Here is a 21,143-nt window from a genome sequence, read left to right as displayed (position 1 = left end):
ATAAAACAATAAATAACTCATGTTATTATTAATAATATTTGCCATTACTTTATGTATTGTTAAAAAGAGTGATGCTTGCCCATGCAAAACTGCCAGGGTTATTAAACTGAAACAAAAATCATATTCTTGTGTTGCATGAAATAAAAGAATCGTTACCTGCAATTACTCAAAACATTAAAAAACTTAAACTGATTTTATTCCAGCTAGTTGCCAAGGCAATGTTTCATTTTCATTTAGTTTAAAGCTGATGTTTAAAACAAACTAATATTCAGCAATATAAAATTAATAAAAAAATATACATCTATATAAAAAAAATGTATAGCTAACAAAAAAAAACAAACACACACACAAAACAAGAACAAAACATTAAACACGAAAATTACTGAAACTACCTAAACAAAAAAAAAATGGAAATGGAAATGATAAAAATGATTTCAAAATACTGATTAAAAACTACAGTATAGTGGAATCTTTTTTTTTTAAGAATTTACAGTGGTTTACAGTTGATGCAACTCGTTATGCAGTGACATTAATTGATAAAAAATACTGCTTAATATAATAAACTATGTATTTTTTTTCTGAAAGATAAGATCTGCAAGATGAAATATTTTACTGATGCTTTTAAATGTCTATTTCAAAAGTTGTATCTTTAAATCCACCTCATTTATATCACTGCGATGGTCATGCAAAAGCAAACAAGAACCTGTTTTTGAACGTTATTTAAGTGCATCTCCATAAGCATTGTATTTTATCTTAGAAACCTCCATTTATAGACTATTCTTCAATAAATTAATTAGCTTTACTGATTTGGGGCATTATGATAGAATTCAGTTGAGGTGCATGTGCACAACAATATTTCAAAGCATGAGAAATATCCTGTTTGGAGGAATAATATCCTGTTTTTATCAGTTCAAGAGTGTGCTTCTGAAATCAGAAATGCTTTTAACGTATCTCACATTAATGAAAACTTACAGACCCCCAAAAAAAAAAAAGTTGTGCAAGTGCATCGTCCGGTTTATTTAACCACACAACATGGGCTAACATCTGATGCTTTAATTATCAGTCACTGCGTTTATGCTTTTGTTTGTTTAGCTCATGATCAAGCTTCTAAAAACAGCATCGACGTTCACAGAAACCCTGTGGCATGGTAATGTTAGATGGAAAGATATAAAATGGGCTGGATGAGAGAACAGCGCTGCCCTTTCGCTCTCCACAGGTCAGCTTTATTTGAAGTGTGCAGTATGCAGTGTGGCAGAGCTGACACATGCACTCGAATTTCAGAGTCCTGCACTAAGACAAGCTATTTGCCAGCGACACAAAAAGTATCCTCCAAAAACTTTGTTGACGTTCGCTCGGTCATTTACTGGGCACAGCGAGTTCCCGTGCTTCATACTTACCTTGTAAATATTGCCTACAGATTTATCATCAGTCAAAAATTGTGTTTATGCACAATGATCAATGTGAAATTACATATAGATCAAGCAATTCCAGCTCTAAAAGTCATCAATATACACTAGCAAAACGCATAAATAGCTTACAGTTACACAACCGTCAAGTTTCCAGAAGTAAAAATTCAATTAATTTTCTCATTACAGAACATGATTTTTAACAATAATTGATAGCTTATAAACTGTTAAAGACAAACCTACTGTGAGCTACAAGGTTGTTTATCGATGGTATATGCCTTTCATCAGCCCACACTAGTTTGAAAATGTTTTTTTAGATTATGGCTAAGCTATGTTTGGAAAAATATAAATAAATATATATATATATATATATATATATATATATATATAATTAAAATTATTATTATTATTAATTATTGAAAATTTGTGCATTTAATCTTATTGCAATTGCTGCCGTTTAAGAAAAAGGCAGTGAAAGAGTGATTTTACCATAGTTGCTCTACAAAAACATCTGTTAATGCTAAATGTTGTTTTAAAACAATAATTTTGTTAATTTTTTGACCTTTTGTTAATTTTCTACCGTACATATATCAAAACTTAATTTTTGATTAGTAATATGCATTGCTAAGAACGTCATTTGAACAACTTTAAAGGTGATTCTCAATATTTAGATTTTTTTGCATCCTCAGATTCCAGATTTTTAAATGGTTGTATCTCAGTCAAATATTGTCCGATCCTAACAAACCATACATCAATGGAAAGCTATTTATTCAGCTTCCATCTTATGTATAAACCTAAGTTTAAAAAAAGTTACCCTCATGACTGGTTTTGTGGTCCAGGGTCACATATATGAAACTCAAAACATTACTCAATATAAATCTTTACTCATAAAAGGATTAATTAACAAACATACAGCAAGTCATATGTAATCCTAAAATACACATCAAGTTAGCGGCAGGTTTTACCTTCAGCGAGTCGAAGCAGGCGATCACCCGCCCGTTCTCCACCTGGCAACTCTTGGGCGGATGTGCGAATTTGCATTCCTCGTCGCTGCGTGAGCACGTCCCTCTCTGAAACTGTCGGCACACCTCGAGCGTCAGCCACTTCGTGTCTCGCATCGACGCGATGTTTAAAGCCATAGCTGTTTGGGAACCTGCAGGCTCTATGGTGACGGTTGCGGGATTCTTGCTTCGGGTTTAAATATTCTGCAAACGTATTTCTGTGTTGTTTTGTGTCTAGTTTTGAGGTTTGTCGACGAGGTCCTTTAAATAGAGACGTGACATTCAGACCCCGGCTGGCTGTCGCATGGGAGATGGTGGCTATCAGTGAAGCTGTCAGTCTGGCTCATCAGTCATTTAGTCCCAGGTGCACAACAATGGCGCGACAATAAGAACATGCTCCAGGTCTTTAAAAGGTCTTGAGCTTGACAATATCTAAAGGCAACGGCTGTCCTTGGAACGATATCTAATAAAGTCAGTGAATGGGAAAAGTGTGTCGTTTCTTTGTACTTATGGCAATTCTGAGGAATTGAGATCTGTTTGGAGCCCAAGCCAGCGATGTTTACAGTGAAGGATGGGAGCGGCGTGCAGCTTCAAGTAGGAACGTCGTCAGAGAAGGCACTTTCTTCTGTCCAGGATCTGGAAAAGGAGGACAAGATTTGGGTAAAAAACATGGACTTCAGAAACTTTCAATATCTACTTGGCACAGAACTGATGTTGTTCATGTAGCTAAACTATTTCAAAACCACCTATTATGAACCTTGCAGTAACATTAGGTAAGAACAGAAGTGTTTTAAATAAAGGAGTGCATTTAATTGCATATTAAACCAACAATATCCACCTAAAAGGTACAAAAGATGGGTTTATTTCTGGAAAGCATTGGTGTTACCTAATCAGAGGCCATCATTTAGTCATTTAAGCAACAGTTTTGTTCAAAGGGACTGAAAAATAAGGGAACAAACAAACAAAGCACAGGAGCAAAGTACTGTATGTCACATCAAAGAATGCTGAGCAAAAAAACCTCAGTCAAACAACGAAGCGCAGAAGAACCAAAGGAAAACACCTCCCCTTCCTAAAGAAAATGACAGAAACTGATGCGTATGTACAGACAAATAGAGACAGACAGATAAAACTAAAGACAGACAAACAGACAGACAGACAGACAGACAAAACTAAAGACAGACAGAAAGACAGACAGACAAAACTAAAGACAGACAGACAGACAAAACTAAAGACAGACAGACAGACAAAACTAAAGACAGACAGACAGACAAAACTAAAGACAGACAGACAGACAAAACTAAAGACAGACAGACAGACAGACAAAACTAAAGACAGACAGACAGACAGACAAAACTAAAGACAGACAGACAAAACTAAAGACAGACAGACAAAACTAAAGACAGACAGACAAAACTAAAGACAGACAGACAGACAGACAAAACTAAAGACAGACAGACAGACAGACAAAACTAAAGACAGACAGACAGACAGACAGACAAAACTAAAGACAGACAGACAGACAGACAGACAAAACTAAAGACAGACAGACAGACAGACAAAACTAAAGACAGACAGACAGACAAAACTAAAGACAGACAGACAGACAGACAAAACTAAAGACAGACAGACAGACAAAACTAAAGACAGACAGACAGACAGACAAAACTAAAGACAGACAGACAAAACTAAAGACAGACAGACAGACAAAACTAAAGACAGACAGACAGACAAAACTAAAGACAGACAGACAGAAATACAGACAAAACTAAAGACAGACAGACAGAAATACAGACAAAACTAAAGACAGACAGACAGACAGACAGACAAAACTAAAGACAGACAGACAGACAGACAAAACTAAAGACAGACAGAGAGACAGAAATACGAACAAAACTTAAGACAGACAGAGAGACAGACAGAAAGACAGATAAAACTAAAGACAGACAGACAAACTAAGGACAGACAGACAGACAAAGCTAAGGACAGACAGACAGATTAAACTAAAGACAGACAGATACAACTAAAGACAGACAGACAGACAGACAAATAGATAAAACTAAACAGAGACAGACAGACAAAACTAAAGACAGACAGACAGAAAGAGAGACAGACAATAATTAAAAGGAAATATAGAACAATAATTCATAAAGATAGAGATGCAGATCATTCCGTTATCAGTTCATCATTAACCACTGGCAGAAAATCTAGTCATTTCTGTAGAATTTGTAAAAGCTTATAATGTAACTACCATCGCAGGACTCAATCGTCCAATAATACGCCGCCTCTGACAGGACTCGGGAACCTCAAACAGACCTCACCACTGAAATAGAGCTCTTTTCTTGAAACATCTGGAAATATTTTCTTGTGCAAACTGAAGGAGAGAAGGGGTGGGGATGGTGTAGCAGACGAAACAAGGCTGTTAAAATCTGCAGCTGCCGATTAAGATTCCCCTTGCTGTGTAATGACGGCCACGTCCCCTCCACTTCTTAAAGCAAAGCCAACAGACAAGTGCCAAACAATAACTACTGTGTGTATGAAATCAAACACTATAGTGCTTTGAAGCTTTTTAGGGTGATTGCATGCATTAAATAGAACAAGTCTGAACATATTCTGAGGTGTGCTATAGAGGGAACGTGAAGTCTGGATTTGCCCTGAATCGAATATCACCATTCTCATACAAATTTTTCAGTATGCCATATGTAGGCTTATGTTGTGTTCAATGCATGCATGAAACAAAAGGATGAGCTACAACATTTGATAAAATGTGAAGCTTACAAACACACTGCAGTGATACCATATCCCACAATGCAATGCACTAAACTTGAACCTGTATTTAAAAGAAACATCAACTGAATCTCTTGAGTCATCATTATTTGACATTAACTGACAAAAAATAAATATTTAAATAAATCTTTATAAAAGTAATTAAACATCTGGATGATAAACCACTCTGAATTAAGAAACATAGTGAAAGCATATAGTAACTTGGTGGTGATCTGGACCTTTCTTTTGTCTTTCACCAATAACACACAGCAAGTATTAGTGTAATCTAATGAGCTGGAGTGCTTCTTTCAATTTCCACTCTTGTTGCTAAGGGCCTGTTTCTTCTTTCTATTTCCCATAATGCCTAGCAACCACAAGAGTGCACCTACAAAAAAAGAAAAATGTAATTGAGGCATAATGAGAGAAATCGACCCTTTAAGAAGAATTCAACAGGTGTAGAGCAACAGAGATACATGCTAATCTGCATAATGCAGACAGTGCAATCATGAAATAATAACACGGCAACAACAAACAGGGTATTTAAAACAAGCATGCACTTTATTTAATTGTGATAGATAAAAATAATAGCCACTAGGAAACATAATATCTTCTCTTCTTGTATTAGTTAAGCTAGCACTGCCTCTATTTGATATGAGCTTTGAAGTAACAAGATAAAATATAACAATACAAAATAAATAGCTAAATCAAACCGTCATACCATCATCTGCAATGTTTTTCTTGAAGAACCCAAAACCAAACTACCAACTGTTAGATTTTTTTAATACAGTTCTGCACATCCTTTAGTTGAAATTTGCAATGAAGTCTTGAGTCAAAAGCAATGAATGCACCATGCAGCTTTACGATAAGATAAGATGACAAGAAACCACAGTCAAATAACAGGTCCAAAGGTCTAAACTGTCATTTTAAAAAAGCGTTCTAGTGCAGCTGTAATTTGAGATTCTTGTGCGCGGCACTATTTGAGCTCTTGAAAAACACATTAGCAAAGCTTCCTTTTTGGCAGCAATTCGAACGGGACCTAAGAGAGGCCGATTTCCAGCCCTGGAAACGCAAAAACCCTGGTGTTAGAAGTTGATTCAGAAAGAGTCATTTGGATCTCCGCTTCACTATGGTTCACTCCCAGCGCCCGCTGTGCCTTTCCATTTAAGATTATAAAATTAAATGGCCTCCCATACTCGTCGCACACATAGTCTCTACGGTATGATTTAATTTCATAGCTTTACCCTCGGGAGTCAAACCATAATAAAATGGGATAGAAACCATGTCAGATGTGACCTCATGCAATTAATCCTCTTGTATTTTTAGAACTCAGAAACCCGATGGTCTAATTTATGAGGTGAATGACAGTTAAAGGGTGCTTCAGTAATACAATCTGTCAGCTAGTAGAAGTGCTTAAAGCTTGTAAACTGACATAATGGGCCACCAAAGTCTTTGGATACGCAGGCCTGTTCGGTTCTCTTTTTGAGGTGCAAATCACACAATTCGTGAAGCGCAGCAACCACAGGGTTAACAAAAATCAATGAAAATATGTGATGATCCAGTCAAATCAATGCAAATGTCTCCCTGTCAACTGTTCCCTCAAATGAGGAAAAAAAATGGATAAGTTTCTCCAGATGAAAAGATATTATAAGTGAAGGCATTTAAAGTTCAAGCGTGTAATTCTTCTCTTGTTAAAATAGGCCTACCTTCTACTCTTAGTTTAATATGCAGAGTCAACTCTTTGTAGGTTAATGCATCTGAAAACTGCAAACAATGCAGTTCTGCAGTGCTTGAGCATCTGATAAAACAACACTTTCGCTCAACTAATTCCATTTAATAGCACAAAAATTAAAAGAAAAAAAGCTCATCAAAGAGCAGGCCAAGATTGCCAAGTCCTTAAAGGTTATTTTGACTCTTTGAAAACAGATAACTTTAGTTGATAGTTCAAAGCTATGGTTAGTTTTGTCTAAATGGCATTGAATAGATATCAAATTCAAGAACAGTGGCCAATAAAGTGCTAAAGTCTGCCAAGTCACCAGATTCCCTGCAGTTACTCAGGGTTTCGGAGAAGTGAAAGCTTTGACAGATAGTTGTAACTGAGTAGGAATGGCTGCAAGTCAGAGGCTGATGAGGGCGGACAGATGGTGTGCAGGTAGGAAGGTGGCTGCGCTATCCTTGTTGTGACCTGCAGAGATTAGTGCCGTCTATACGCCCCCGCCCTTCCCCAAAATGATTAGTGGCTCCAGAGGAGAACGCCTGGCTGAACAGCAAAGCCGGGCATTCCACAGATGCAGAAAAAAAGTTAAATATCAGACCTTACATCACTGCAGGGAAGAGTATATCAGCAATTAAAGTTAACCAATCTAAGTCAACAGGGAGCCACCATTACGAGCTTTACAGATAAGTTTGCCTCTAAAACAACTTTCTTTTCCACATTGACATTATAAAGCCCTCTTATTTTTAGCCCATTCCCCTCTAACCACCATATAAAGCCCACTTTTCACAATCCATTTCAGATGGATAAAATACATTTTTGCTCCATTTTGCTTTGAAACACATACGTTAAATGGGTTGGGGACAACTTTCCTTTTCAGATGACATCATCAAGCCCTTTTTTTAGCCCCTCCCCCTCTAACCACCATGTAAAAAGTGAAAAAGTGAAGTCACATACAGCCAAGTATGGTGACCCATACTCAGAATTCGTGCTTTGCATTAAACCCATCCAAAGTGCACACACACACACAGCAGTGAACTAGGGCTGTCAAAATTGACGTTCGAATATTCCCTCTAAAAAATACACGAATATTCGAACTATTCGAACATCTGGTTGCGCATGTTGTCAATGACGCGCATTACGTCAATAACAGGCAAAAATAATACAAAGAGACATAACTACTTGTATAGATAGTCTATTTAAGTTTAAACGTATGACAACGTATTACCTACACAAAAACAATGAAATCAACTAATGGCCAAGACTGCAGACCTCACGCTCTCTCACCCTCACGTTCTCTGCGCATAATGGTTTAAATGAACAATCAAATTTTTGTGCAAGCAATTTAAGGTCGCGACTGTTGTCCCAAATATAGCAGGCTTCATTCAGTGATTGAAACAAATATTATTAATATTAATTGAAGTTTTACAGCATATAGAACAGACATTGAATGCTACGAGCAAGCTGTGCTGTGGTAAACATGGAACTTTTCCTTGACATGAAACGATAAATAATCAAACCTCGGATCCATTGCTTGACAGAACTCCCCGAAGTGTGCCCCATCCGCGATACTGACCGGTCTCATGTCCTTACTAATGAACAAAATTATTTTATCCGTTATGGCCTCTTGTCGTGTTGCAGACAAAGTGCTTGCGGCGAGCGATGCAAAGTAACGTTAAGTGTCAAGACGTGACTATTTAGCTGGAGTTCCACACATTATGCCATGCTCATTTGGGTGCACATTTTTGAGATGTGACCTCATGTTGCTAGTGGTCGAATGGTATGCTAACTGCATCTTAAAAAGCTTGCATACAACTTTATCTTGCGGGTCAACAATTTTACCTTATTTTCTCTGCTGCGGTCGAGTTGGGCTCTGCACTTGCTGGCATCTTCCATGAAGACGCGTCAACTTTCAGCAGTGATGCTGTGCCAGACAGTGCGACTCCTGTGAGGCTGTGACCTGTCCCTGAACCCTCAGGCGCTCTAGCGCGGCCACTCGCGAAGCAGACAACCACGCCTCTACTACCGCGGGCCTTTTTTCCCACATTTTTTTTTTTTATTCGAATATTAATTTTCACCTTCGAAATTCGTTTTTTTTTTACTATTCGAATACATATTCGAATTTAGAATATTCGTTGACAGCCCTACAGTGAACACACACACACCGTGAACACTAGGGGTGTGCACGGATAGACGAACATTCGAATATTCGCTCTGCTCTAATATTCGATAAATAAAAATTATATTTGAATTTCGCAAAAAAAAAAGTTCACAATAAAACCTGATTTGGTCACTTTCTGTGATAATCCACGGCATATTTGAAGATGTATGCAAGCAAAAAATAATTAATGAATGAATAAGGGGCCGTTCACACATCGTGCCTAAAAACGCGTGGAAAACGCTAGGCGCGCCGCTTTCTCCTTCTTTCCAAAGCGCTCGGGCAGAAGCGCTCCTGAGGTGTCTGCCGTCGCGAAGCAACAATGACGCACTCTCTCCATGAAGACGCAGAAATTTCAGCAAAGGATAAATGGATTTGCAGCACAAAAAAAAAAAATCGCTTTCAGTAGCTCTGCTACTAAATTTATTTAAAAATGGCAATCCATATACAGCTATGATCAGCTGTTCCTTCATCTTGGCTGAGCTTTCAACGTTGTTACGGGAAAGGGTGAAGCTGAATGGTTAGTTCTTGTCACATGACATGCGGTGCGCTTGCGGCATTCTGAAAAGTTGAGATGTTTTTAACTCGATGCGGTGCGGACGCGCCTTGAAAAAACGGGCACGTCGCACCGCGTGCGCATCGCGACCACGTCGCTTCCATTATGTGCGCGCATACCGCGCGCCAACATTGGAAATAACGAACTTGAGAGGGCAAAAGACGCGATATGTGAATGGCCCCTAAGAACTGCGGTCTTCTACAGTACTTCAAATATGCCGTGGAGAATCACAGAAAGTGACCGAATTCAAGAACATTGTTGCGGCATCTCTCAAGCAACGAATAAACACCGCTAACTTGGAGAATGCAGTGAAAACTCTTCTCGCGTCTGCTTTAGACCCTTGGCACAAACATCTCAGGTTTCACGATGAAAACATGAGAGAAGTAAGAAAAAAAGCTTTTTTGAACATTATCAGAACTTTTTCCTTGATGCGAGTGGTGCGGATGCAGCCGCCGCCACCAAAGATGAAGCGGATGCAATGCCCACTCGTCGGAAAAGGCTGAGCCAGTTCTTCAGCGATGATTACAGAGAGTCCAGCCGAGATGAGTGGGAACAGTTCTTGCTGGAGCTATGTATTCCACCAGATGAGGAACCCATTCAGTGGTGAAACGAAAACACTGTGACGTAGTGATTCTAGATAGGCTGTAACCCCAATCACGCTTCACAGAACAAAACAAATACCAAAATAAGCTCACTTTTACAATTGAAAACGTTCTTTTTTAGTTTAATTCAAAAAATGGGGACTCGTTCCCTTTTTTCCTACATCTTGCTTATTCACAGCATATCAAAGTGCAAAACAATTATGAGAACAAAAAAAAAAAAAAATCTTATAACATAATCATCAAATGAACAATCAGTAGATCACAATCATCTTTCAGAACAGATAGAAGAGTTTACGAGTCTTCAAAGATAAAATGACCTAAACAAATCTTAAACAATGTCGATCAATATTCAGACACAATGCTTGTAAAGGTATCAAGTCATTTTCAGTTCAAAGTCCATAAGGGAAGCCAACAGACAACCAAACCAAATGCATTTGAAAGTTGTCCTTAAGCAAAGTGTTCAAAAGAAGGATATTTGATGTTTGTGGGCTTGTGTAGATGTGTGTGAATGGGCTGTGTGAAGTATGGGATAAAAGTCCGCTAAACCCATTATTTTCCAAGAGTCAGTTGTGATTTAAGGGTCCATTTCAGAGTGAGGATGAACTGTTCAAGGCCTACCTGAATTCCAACGTGCAATCAGAATATCTGAGGCCTGTCCAAACTAGATGAGATTCACTCACGGTCACAGCATTCCAACCCCATGCAGTTTAAAACACAGCTGATAAACGAATGGCATCGCGACACCCGAACACTCGTTCACTGTGTAACTGGAATAAGTCTTGTGACACAAAAGCTTTCAGTCTTGTTGGTTCATGATCGGCATCATACTTCACAGTGCTTACTGTCTGTTGATTAAGCATTTGTATATTCCAAACACTGCTATGGAAAGGAGCAGCTCGCTGGAACCTTTGTAGTCGAAACTCTTCCACAGTGCCGCAACAAAGCTTTTAAAACACAGTAATCTCAAGTCTTGACTAAATTCTGGCACATTTTAAACGTCTAAAAACTCCAGGCAGTTCAAACTGCTTCAACTTTAGCTCTTGGTGTAGTGGGAAAGCCTTCAACCACATGCACACACACCTGCATCTAAATTAACCTGATTTCGTTTCCTTCTGGCTACTGACTCCTCCTACTTGTTGCAGTGCATTATGGGTTCTGTAGTTTTTTTTTCCGTCACAACACGAAGCGCTTCACAAACTTATTCGCTTAGCACACCGTTATTTGTGAGTCCCGCCAACGTCTGTGCCGTCAGAGCGCGTTTTCTCCGTGTCCGGCCTTATTGTTAACAGACTAAGGAGCCGACTTTGCCCCTATCATGTTTACATGCCCGTGTTTCTTAACAAGAACATGTAAAACAATAGAAAAAAAAAGCAAAAAAGATTTGCTGACAGTTTAAAAGTTTCAAAGTTAAGTGTAGTCTACGTTCTACAATAGACTAATTGCTGCAGGCTGCTTTACGTTTTTTCTTTGTTCACTTTTTTTATTTTTATTTTTATTTTTTGCTTTTAATCTGTACTTTTGTTTGTTTGCACATATTGTTAAAGGTTTTCAGCTACAAAACACGACGTGTAATGTTCAAGCTTATTGTGTGTAAGCTTGTTCAAAAATGACGGAAACAATAAATGTTGCTGAAAAATAACATCTGTCTCATTAAACTTAATTTAAATAAACGAATATTCGCTTAACTTAATAACTTTTTTCCCCCCAGACCTGTTGCTTTCTGCGCTTCCACCACGGTGTAAAGTACAGGGAAGATTAGGCAAATAGACTGGCGACGTAGGTCTGCGCGCGTTTCTCAATACTATAGTACGCTGATTTTGGATGTGCATCCTCGGTAGTTCAGACTTTGTGCATTCGACTCGGGAGTGTGATATCCGCGACGACGCAAATCCGGTAATTCTGCAAACAGCAGTGTACTTGATAACTTCAGTCAGCTCGCCTTGGCTACTGCTATTTTCCTCACTGTACACTTACAATAAAACGAAATAGTATATCAAATACCACTGCCCCCTTTCGTTTTCATTTAAACAGAATAACAACTGCAAAAATGTACTTAGTTCAGGGATATGTATATATATAGAGCCATTACAATGAAACAAAATATTATATAAATTTGCCTTTTTTATTTTAATTTTAACATATAGATAAATTGAATACAGACCAAAGACAACCTGTTAGATTTACCCAAAACTAATGATATTTTATGTTTAACCACTAAAGAGACATCAGAGCCAGCGGCACATATCAGAAGGTCTAGCCAAGTTGAGAGTGCTCCCGGCGGATACATGAGGACTGAGCTCCCGCTGTTCGCATGGAGCTCACCGTCTCCAAGATCGGCGAAACACATTTTTAAATAGGCACTGTCTTTATAAATAAACCACAGATTTGAGTTTTAAACAACTACATTCTCGCCTGAAATACTTTTAAAATTACATTTCATGACACAATAACAGTAATATTTTGAAAATGATTGGTGGTTGATCTCAACCAATGCTGCGTGAACTCAACCAATCAGGATGTTTAGCACCCAAGTCCCGTCCCCGAAAGTTCCGGAACTTTGAAAAAGTACCACCTTGCCAGCAGGGACTTTCTGAGGGGCATTTTTTTTACCCGGAACTTTATTTAGTTCCTGGTTCCTGCGGTGGAAACACACCGAGTACCAGGCCAAAGTCCCTAGTTCCTGGGTAAAGTTCCTGCGGTGGAAACGGGGCAAATGTCATGGTATTGCCGGCCCACAACCTTAGGGTTAGGAGTCAAACTCTCTAACCACTAGGCCATGACTTCCCCATATAGAGCCCACTTTTCACAGTCCAATCCATTTTAGATGAATACAATTAATTTATGCCCCATTCTTTGCTCTCAAACACAGAAGTAAAACGGGTTGTGAACAAGTTTCCTTTTCAGATTACATCATCAAGACCTCTCACGATTTAGCCCCTCCACCTCTGACCACCATAAAAAGCCCTCTTTTCACAATCAAACCCATTTCAGATAGATAAAATCAGTTTCTGCCCCATGTAACTCATAAGTAAAACAGGCTGCAAACAACTTTCCTTTTCAGATGACATCAAGTCTTCTTACTACACTGAATAAAATTATAAACGCAAAAGTTATGTTTTGCCCCCATGTTTTATGAGCTGAACTCAAAGATCTAAGACTTTTTCCTTTGTACACAAAAATGCCTATTTCTCTCAAATATTGGTCACAAATCTGTCTAAACCTGTGTTAGTAAGCACTTCTCCTTTACTGATATAATCCATCCACCTCACAGGTGTGGCATATCAAGATGATGATTAGACAGCATGATTATTGCACAGGTGTGTCTTAGGCTGGCGACAATAAAAAGCCACTCTAAAATGTGCAATTTTATCACACAGCTAAATGCCACAGATGTCACAATTTTTGAGAGAGCGTGCAATAGGCATGCTGACTGCAGCAATGTCCACCAGAGCTGTCGTCCATGAATTAAATGTTCATTTCTCTTTTTTTATGATGTCAGCGTTGTGGGATTGAGTGGCCCATGGTGGCAGTGGGGTTATGGTAAGGGCAGGCGTATGTTATGGACATGAACACAGGTGCATTTTATTGATGGCATGCTATTGAGGATGTTGCAGCATGATAATGCATGGCCCCATGTTGCAAGGATCTGTACACAATTCCTGGAAGCAGAAAACATCCCAGTTCTTCAAAGGCCAGCATACTTATGTGTGCTGTCACCCATTGAGCATGTTTGGGATGCTCTGGATCGGCGTATACAACAGTGTGTTCCAGTTCCTGCCAATATCCAGCAACTTCACACAGCCATTGAAGATGAGTGGACCAACACTCCACAGGCAGCAATCAACGACCTAAACAATACTGACTGCTTTTCGGACTCACCCCCACCCCCCGACCCCCCAAATAGAGTAAAACTGCACATTTTAGAGTGGCCTTTTATTGTGGCCAGTCTATGGCAATAATTATGCAATAATCAGCAGCTTGATATGCCACACCTGTGAGGTGGATGGATTAACTCAGTAAAGGAGAAGTGCTCACTAACATAGATTTAGACCGATTTGTGAACAATATTTGAGAGAAATAGGTCTTTTGTGTATATAGAAAAAGTCTTAGATCTTTGAGTTCAGCTCATGAAAAATGGGGGCAAAAACTAGTGTGTTGCATTTATAATTTTGTTCAGTGTATTAATTCATCCCTCCCGCTCTAACACCATACAGAGTCTAATTTTCAAAAATTTCAAATGGATAAAATCTATGTCTGCTTCTTTTTTTACTCTCAAACACAAAAGTAAAATAGGTGAACAACTTGTCTTTTCAGGTGACATCATCAAGTCCTCTTACATGTCAGCCCCCCTCCCTCTAACCTCTATATAGAGCCCACATTTCACAATCCAATCCAATTCATATGGGGAAAAAATCGATTTCTGCTCCATTTTTTTGCTCTCAAACACAAAAGTAAAATGGGTTATGAACAACGTAACCTTTTGGGATACTTGTATGGTACATAACTAGGTTGCTAATTAATTTGTGATAAATTAGGTAAACTGGTAATAAAAAGGCTGCCACTTTAGTCCAACCATTTAGCGAGTTCTGAAGGAGTTTGAGAAAGAAACGTGACCCTTTGATTCAAGGCATCTGCTAATTAACAAGCAGGCAAACTAATACAAATTCCACATCTACAACCCGAATTCCGGAAAAGTTGGGACGTTTTTTAAATTTTAATAAAATGAAAACTAAAGGAATTTCAAATCACATGAGCCAATATTTTATTCACAATAGAACATAGATAACGTAGCAAATGTTTAAACTGAGAAATTTTACACTTTTATCCACTTAATTAGCTCATTTAAAATTTAATGCCTGCTACATGTCTCAAAAAAGTTGGCACGGGGGCAACAAATGGCTAAAAAAGCAAGCAGTTTTGAAAAGATTCAGCTGGGAGAACATCTAGTGATTAATTAAGTTAATTGATATCAGGTCTGTAACATGATTAGCGATAAAAGCTTTGTCTTAGAGAAGCAGAGTCTCTCAGAAGTAAAGATGGGCAGAGGCTCTCCAATCTGTGAAAGACTGCGTAAAAAATTGTGGAAAACTTTAAAAACAATGTTCCTCAACATCAAATTGCAAAGGCTTTGCAAATCTCATCATCTACAGTGCATAACATCATCAAAAGATTCAGAGAAACTGGAGAAATCTCTGTGCGTAAGGGACAAGGCCGGAGACCTTTATTGGATGCCCATGGTCTTCGGGCTCTCAGACGACACTGCATCACTCGTCGGCATGATTGTGTCAGTGACATTACTAAATGGGCCCAGGAATACTTTCAGAAACCACTGTCGGTAAACACAATCCGCCGTGCCATCAGCAGATGCCAACTAAAGCTCTATCATGCAAAAAGGAAGCCATATGTGAACATGGTCCAGAAGCGCCGTCGTGTCCTGTGGGCCAAGGCTCATTTAAAATGGACTATTTCAAAGTGGAATAGTGTTTTATGGTCAGACGAGTCCAAATTTGACATTCTTGTTGGAAATCACGGACGCCGTGTCCTCCGGGCTAAAGAGGAGGGAGACCTTCCAGCATGTTATCAGCGTTCAGTTCAAAAGCCAGCATCTCTGATGGTATGGGGTGCATAAGTGCATACGGTATGGGCAGCTTGCATGTTTTGGAAGGCTCTGTGAATGCTGAAAGGTATATAAAGGTTTTAGAGCAACATATGCTTCCCTCCAAACAACGTCTATTTCAGGGAAGGCCTTGTATATTTCAGCAGGACAACGCAAAACCACATACTGCAGCTATAACAACAGCATGGCTTCGTCGTAGAAGAGTCCGGGTGCTAACCTGGCCTGCCTGCAGTCCAGATCTTTCACCTATAGAGAACATTTGGCGCATCATTAAACGAAAAATACGTCAAAGACGACCACGAACTCTTCAGCAGCTGGAAATCTATATAAGGCAAGAATGGGACCAAATTCTAACAGCAAAACTCCATCAACTCATAGCCTCAATGCCCAGACGTCTTTAAACTGTTTTGAAAAGAAAAGGAGATGCTACACCATGGTAAACATGCCCCGTCCCAACTATTTTGAGACCTGTAGCAGAAATCAAAATTGAAATGAGCTCATTTTGTGCATAAAATTTAAACATTTGCTATGTTATCTATGTTCTATTGTGAATAAAATATTGGCTCATGTGATTTGAAAGTCTTTTAGTTTTCATTTTATTCAAATTTAAAAAACGTCCCAACTTTTCCGGAATTCGGGTTGTATGATGAAACATATGAACAATCTCATTTACAACTTTAGTTGAGAAGTTCAAAATTAGAGTATAACCTACGAACTTACATTGGGGCCACAAGAACAGGCTTTTCCAAACTGGTTCTGCCCATTCAAACAGCCTCTTTTGTTATAATAATAACGGTTCCAAATGCAGAGGATGAATGTGGGGTAATCCTTCATGGCATCAGATCAGGATTTGGGTTGCCTAAGCCAGCTGGCATTTCATAATACCGGTCATCTCTTAATTTGCACAGGAGGTGGATGCTGAATTGTTAGACATTTTCATAATTTTTGGACTTCAGCAAATCTAATTAGCCTCCTGTCCTGTTGACCATTACATCATGCTTAAAGTTATTGGTTTTCATTGAAGAGATTCAGCATCCAAGCCCTGTTAAGTGCAAACCCCAACACTGAAACAAATACTAAATGCAAAGCCTAACCCAAACCCCAACCTTAACCTAAATATATAATTGGTAGCACATGATATGCTAAAGTAGATACTGTTTGTAGTAATTGGATCTATCAATTTTTCTGAAATCTGAACTGAATCCAAAAAGTCTGAATTTTTTGACAATGAAATTAGCTCCAGGGATTAAGACTGAACTGTTTTGGGAAAAACATGCTTTTCATTGTTGATGATTTTGTACAATGCCATGATCATATCATCGAGGCCAAGGACAGAGTCAAGACGATAGCTGTTTTGGAAGTAGCGGCCTCATCACAATAATAAAACTAGGACACATTTTCTACAGCTGGACCTGCAAATTATTTTAAATAACCACAACCAGTTATTTTAATCATTCAACTTAAAAGAGCTTAATATCTTCATAGTCAAGAGTGAATGACTGTAAGCATTCATTAAAGTCATATGTTTCATTAATTAGATCACGCACTCCCATCATTCCTTTCACCCAAATGAATATAAAGCGATCATGGAAAAGTCTTCTGATAAACAATCACACAATAATGTAATTAAAAACAAATGATCATATTTAAAACAATCCGCAACTCTGCAAGGCTTGTATGGGACAGTAATCGCTGCACATGCAGTTTGGAAAGGGCCGCAGCCTTGATTCAATGTGGTCAGCAAAAACGGGTCTGTCATATGATAATAGCCTTAATGTAAAACTGAATCTTGGTGACCCAAGTTATTATCTTCATAACACCAAGGCTGCTTTTATCCCCCAGATCATCGTCTCTAGTTATTCATAGCGTCGTGGACGGCAGCCATGCCTGGCTGGTACAACACTCATATCCTCTGGCTGTGTGAAGTTGATGTGCAATTTAACTAAGAAGATCATTTAGACACAGATCTGATCTACTTAGCGACTGACAAACATTTGCATTGTATTTTCAAAAACTAGCTATCCCACAACTTACCAAAGGAAAAAACTAATTATGACACTAACCTACCTTCAAAGGCTGGTGAAGGAGGATAAAATCTTGCCCCAATTATGAAAACACAACATGAGCTTGAGTTTTAATACTCACTCCCTTCTACAACAAACTTTCGCCTTGACGTGGAGATCTTGGCACAAAGTCTCGGTTCTCTTTACAAGTGCGCAATACGGCGCCCCTGCTAAAATAGACTCATAATAAAGGGTAATTTGTTCATGAAACACGCCTGGCAGTTGTTAAGCCTTAAAAGGTGCAGCCTAATTAACTTTTGGAGTCTGTCTAACGTGTTTCAAATCGATTCAGAAAGGCGCTGTTGCTCTCAAGGCTTTGGCTAATAAAGAGTCAGTGGACCGTTTTCATACTTTTTTTTAAAACTGGGAAGGGCAGAGTCAGTCTCTCTCTTTAAAAAAAACACACGCTCTTCCTCCCAACACGTTTGCCAAATGTTCAACACAAATGCGGCCTTTTCCTGCCACGACATAGGTTCCTGCTCTTTTAAAGTCTGGACAGTAGTAAAACCGGAGGTCTGATCAGGCCAACATGAAAGATGCTGGAATTCATTAAATTTGCATAAAACCATTGCTAATCCAACTGGACTATTACCTTCGGAATAATTTCCTTGGAATTGTAGAAAAACCAAAATATTTGCAAACTGCACAAATATATCTTCGGTTTGAGACACAAATCAGTCCAAATTGTACTGGAACTACTTTAGAGATGTTCCCGACTGAAATAAACCGGAAAGATTTAGGATTGGGGATACACATGGGTTAAAGGCAGAGTAACTTACTGACACAACTCCACACCTCCTCTCAGACTTCCCTCCCTCTCTTTCCACACGCCTGCCCGCATGCAGCACATTGCAGCAAAATTCCTTGTGTTGGGAAAAACAGACAGAACTCTAAAGAATAAAATGTTCCCAACTCCTCCCACCTTGCTAGAATAACGAAGCCTCCTTCCTCTCCACGTCTCACTCGCTCTGTCTCTCCCGCTCACCTGCTGCGACAATTGGACTCCTTCACTTCACGTTCCCTGGTATATAACGACCACATGAACCGTTGTCATTCCCTGCACGAATGGCCCATGCCGAGACAGGGATTTTCTCTCAGCAACAGCGCAGAAAGCACCAGAGCGTCTGCTCGCTGCTCAACTATCTGGCTGAAACATTTCCAGCCATTCCCACACCCCTCCCCTCCTCTCCTGCAACCAACCCCTTCCTGCCAGAGTGCCTCCGGCAAGAGGCCGCCCATCCGCAGTCTAGCCAATAGCATCCCACATTCCCTCTCTGAGGCTCTGTTGTTGGCCGAGTGTCCCTGAACTGGCAGGCTGACCTCAGAGCTTCCGATGACAGACTGAAATAAGAAGTATTCCCCCATTTTTATGCTCTGGCAACCGAGGATTGATATCTTTTCCCCACCATTCCCAAACTCCACACTGGAGATGACTGGAAATATTTAATAAAAAACTATGTGCAAACATTTGGCACAAAAAAGGGGGGGGGGTTGGTTTCATCATTTGCACGGCTGAAACTTGACTTAAAATATCACTTAAATAAGGTTATTAGTCAACTAAATCTAAAAGCCTAAAAAATATATATTTTCGTAACTTAATGTAAGTGATAAATGAAATAAATATATAAAAACATTTATATAATATAAAATACTTTTATATTACATGTTATATTTTTACATATAAAAAGAAAAACAATTAATTATTTCAACTAGTTGCCAGATAAAAAAAAAATAAAAATAAAATAATATAAAAAAATAGCTTAATTTATAAAAAAAGAAATCTAAAACAGACATAATAATTAATAAAAACTGCACAAACATTAAAAAAAGTAATAAAAATTTACTTTTTTTAGGAATATCACGATTTTATCACGATTCTTTGTAATGTTGGTTTTACTACTTTGCAAGTTGCAAAGCCTTACAAGGTAAATATATATATAGGGGAAGGGGAATTTCATATTTATTGTATCATCTGATACTATATATATATATATATATATATAGTATCAGATGATACAATAAATATGAAATTCCCCTTCCCCGATAAATTCTCAATTGGAAAATATAACAATGAACCCGGTAAACTACATATTCATTTTTAAGATCCTCAGAGTTAAAAAACAAAAGAAGAAAGAATGATAACGAGGGAAACAAGATGCAGCTAGAACGTCAGAGGATAATTTTTAAAATAAGGGCAATAATGAAATTAATTAGGAAACAGGAAGTGCTGAAAAAGAAAAATATGAGATTGTTAAAGTAAATGATTGATTTGACTAACTTTAATTTGGTTTTACAATTTTAAACAAATGATCTTTGAGATTACAGACTTCTGTTCTGATATCTTTAAAGTTTTAGAAGCGGTTTTAAGTGTGCATCCTGTCAGAGATGAAATCAGGTGTTGCTCAACAGTTAAAACTGTCATGCATGTTGTACAACGGTTCTGCAAGGAGATGCATGACTGAACTTCTAGCTGACGGTATATTATATTTTATTTTCTCTCAAGAATTGTCTCAAATGTAGTTGAGAAACTGCTATATGCTTGGCCTATGCTTTTAAGATGTTGCGGTTGTTTAGATTAAAATAGAGATAGATTAGCTTGCTTTAAAAAGATGATGCCATTATTTTATTTGAACTTCTGTTCCTATGAACTTGTTTATTGTGACAAGTCATGTACCCTAGAATAGAGAACTATAACAACCTATGCTTCTACTTACACAGAGAGCTGTGTGTGTGTGTGTGTGTGTGTGTGTGTTTGTGTTTACTGTATATGACAAATATGCAAGGGAGGAGACTTATCGTACTAATGCAAATTTTATGCATGACTATAAAATGCTATGTTTGGAACACATTCATGCAGCACTTCGAAGTGAAGACTTCTCGCTGTTACTTAATTTTTTTTAAACAACTTATGAGTTGTTTTTAATAAAGCAAAACCATTCCCAATGCTGATGCGTTAAACTTCTTTTTAAACAAGTCTCTGAGTATTTTATTATTAGTAACCTATTATCTGAACTTGAAGAAAACTTCTGTCGAAGACCCATAGCAGCACGGACCTGGCTGAGTGAGCACGGACGGAACTGTGGGGGGGATTCCTAAACTTTTGACTGCACCTTCACCAATACAAGAGGTAAGAGCATTTCTGTTGATTGCAACTGCTTGTGGGAAGCAAAGATGTGAGTTAGAGGATTTATGGATCCTTAAATTGGTATAAAACACACACACACACACACACACACACACACACAGACACATATATATGTATGTGT

The 21,143-nt window shown here is 38.4% G+C and overlaps 3 protein-coding genes across 14 annotated transcripts in view; 2 read left to right on the top strand and 1 right to left on the bottom strand.

Moving 5' to 3' along the window:
- Positions 1–21,143, top strand: part of LOC132143360 (uncharacterized) — a 121,464-nt gene that overhangs the window by 30,536 nt on the left and 69,785 nt on the right. The window lies entirely within an intron of this gene.
- Positions 1–21,143, bottom strand: part of LOC132143358 (muscleblind-like protein 2a) — a 95,029-nt gene that overhangs the window by 69,390 nt on the left and 4,496 nt on the right. For 9 of the 11 annotated variants that reach the window (XM_059553502.1, XM_059553499.1, XM_059553506.1 and 6 more), the window contains exon 2: positions 2,372–3,043. In XM_059553502.1, coding sequence (XP_059409485.1) covers positions 2,372–2,545 — 174 coding nt within the window. In that variant the 5' untranslated portion in view covers positions 2,546–3,043. Of the gene's footprint in view, positions 1–2,371; positions 3,044–18,799; positions 19,037–21,143 lie in introns of those variants that run through there. The other 2 variants (XM_059553501.1, XM_059553500.1) reach the window with 2 other exon arrangements.
- LOC132143359 (2-oxoglutarate receptor 1-like) overlaps positions 20,693–21,143 on the top strand; it is a 48,396-nt gene continuing 47,945 nt past the window's right edge. For both annotated transcript variants that reach the window (XM_059553511.1, XM_059553512.1), the window contains exon 1: positions 20,693–21,004. The gene's annotated coding sequence lies outside the window, so the exon portion shown is untranslated. The remainder of the gene's footprint in view (positions 21,005–21,143) is intronic.

This window comes from Carassius carassius, chromosome 7 (assembly GCF_963082965.1).
Source record: "Carassius carassius chromosome 7, fCarCar2.1, whole genome shotgun sequence".
Lineage (NCBI taxonomy): Eukaryota > Metazoa > Chordata > Actinopteri > Cypriniformes > Cyprinidae > Carassius > Carassius carassius.
This window is presented reverse-complemented; position numbering and strand designations above follow the sequence as displayed.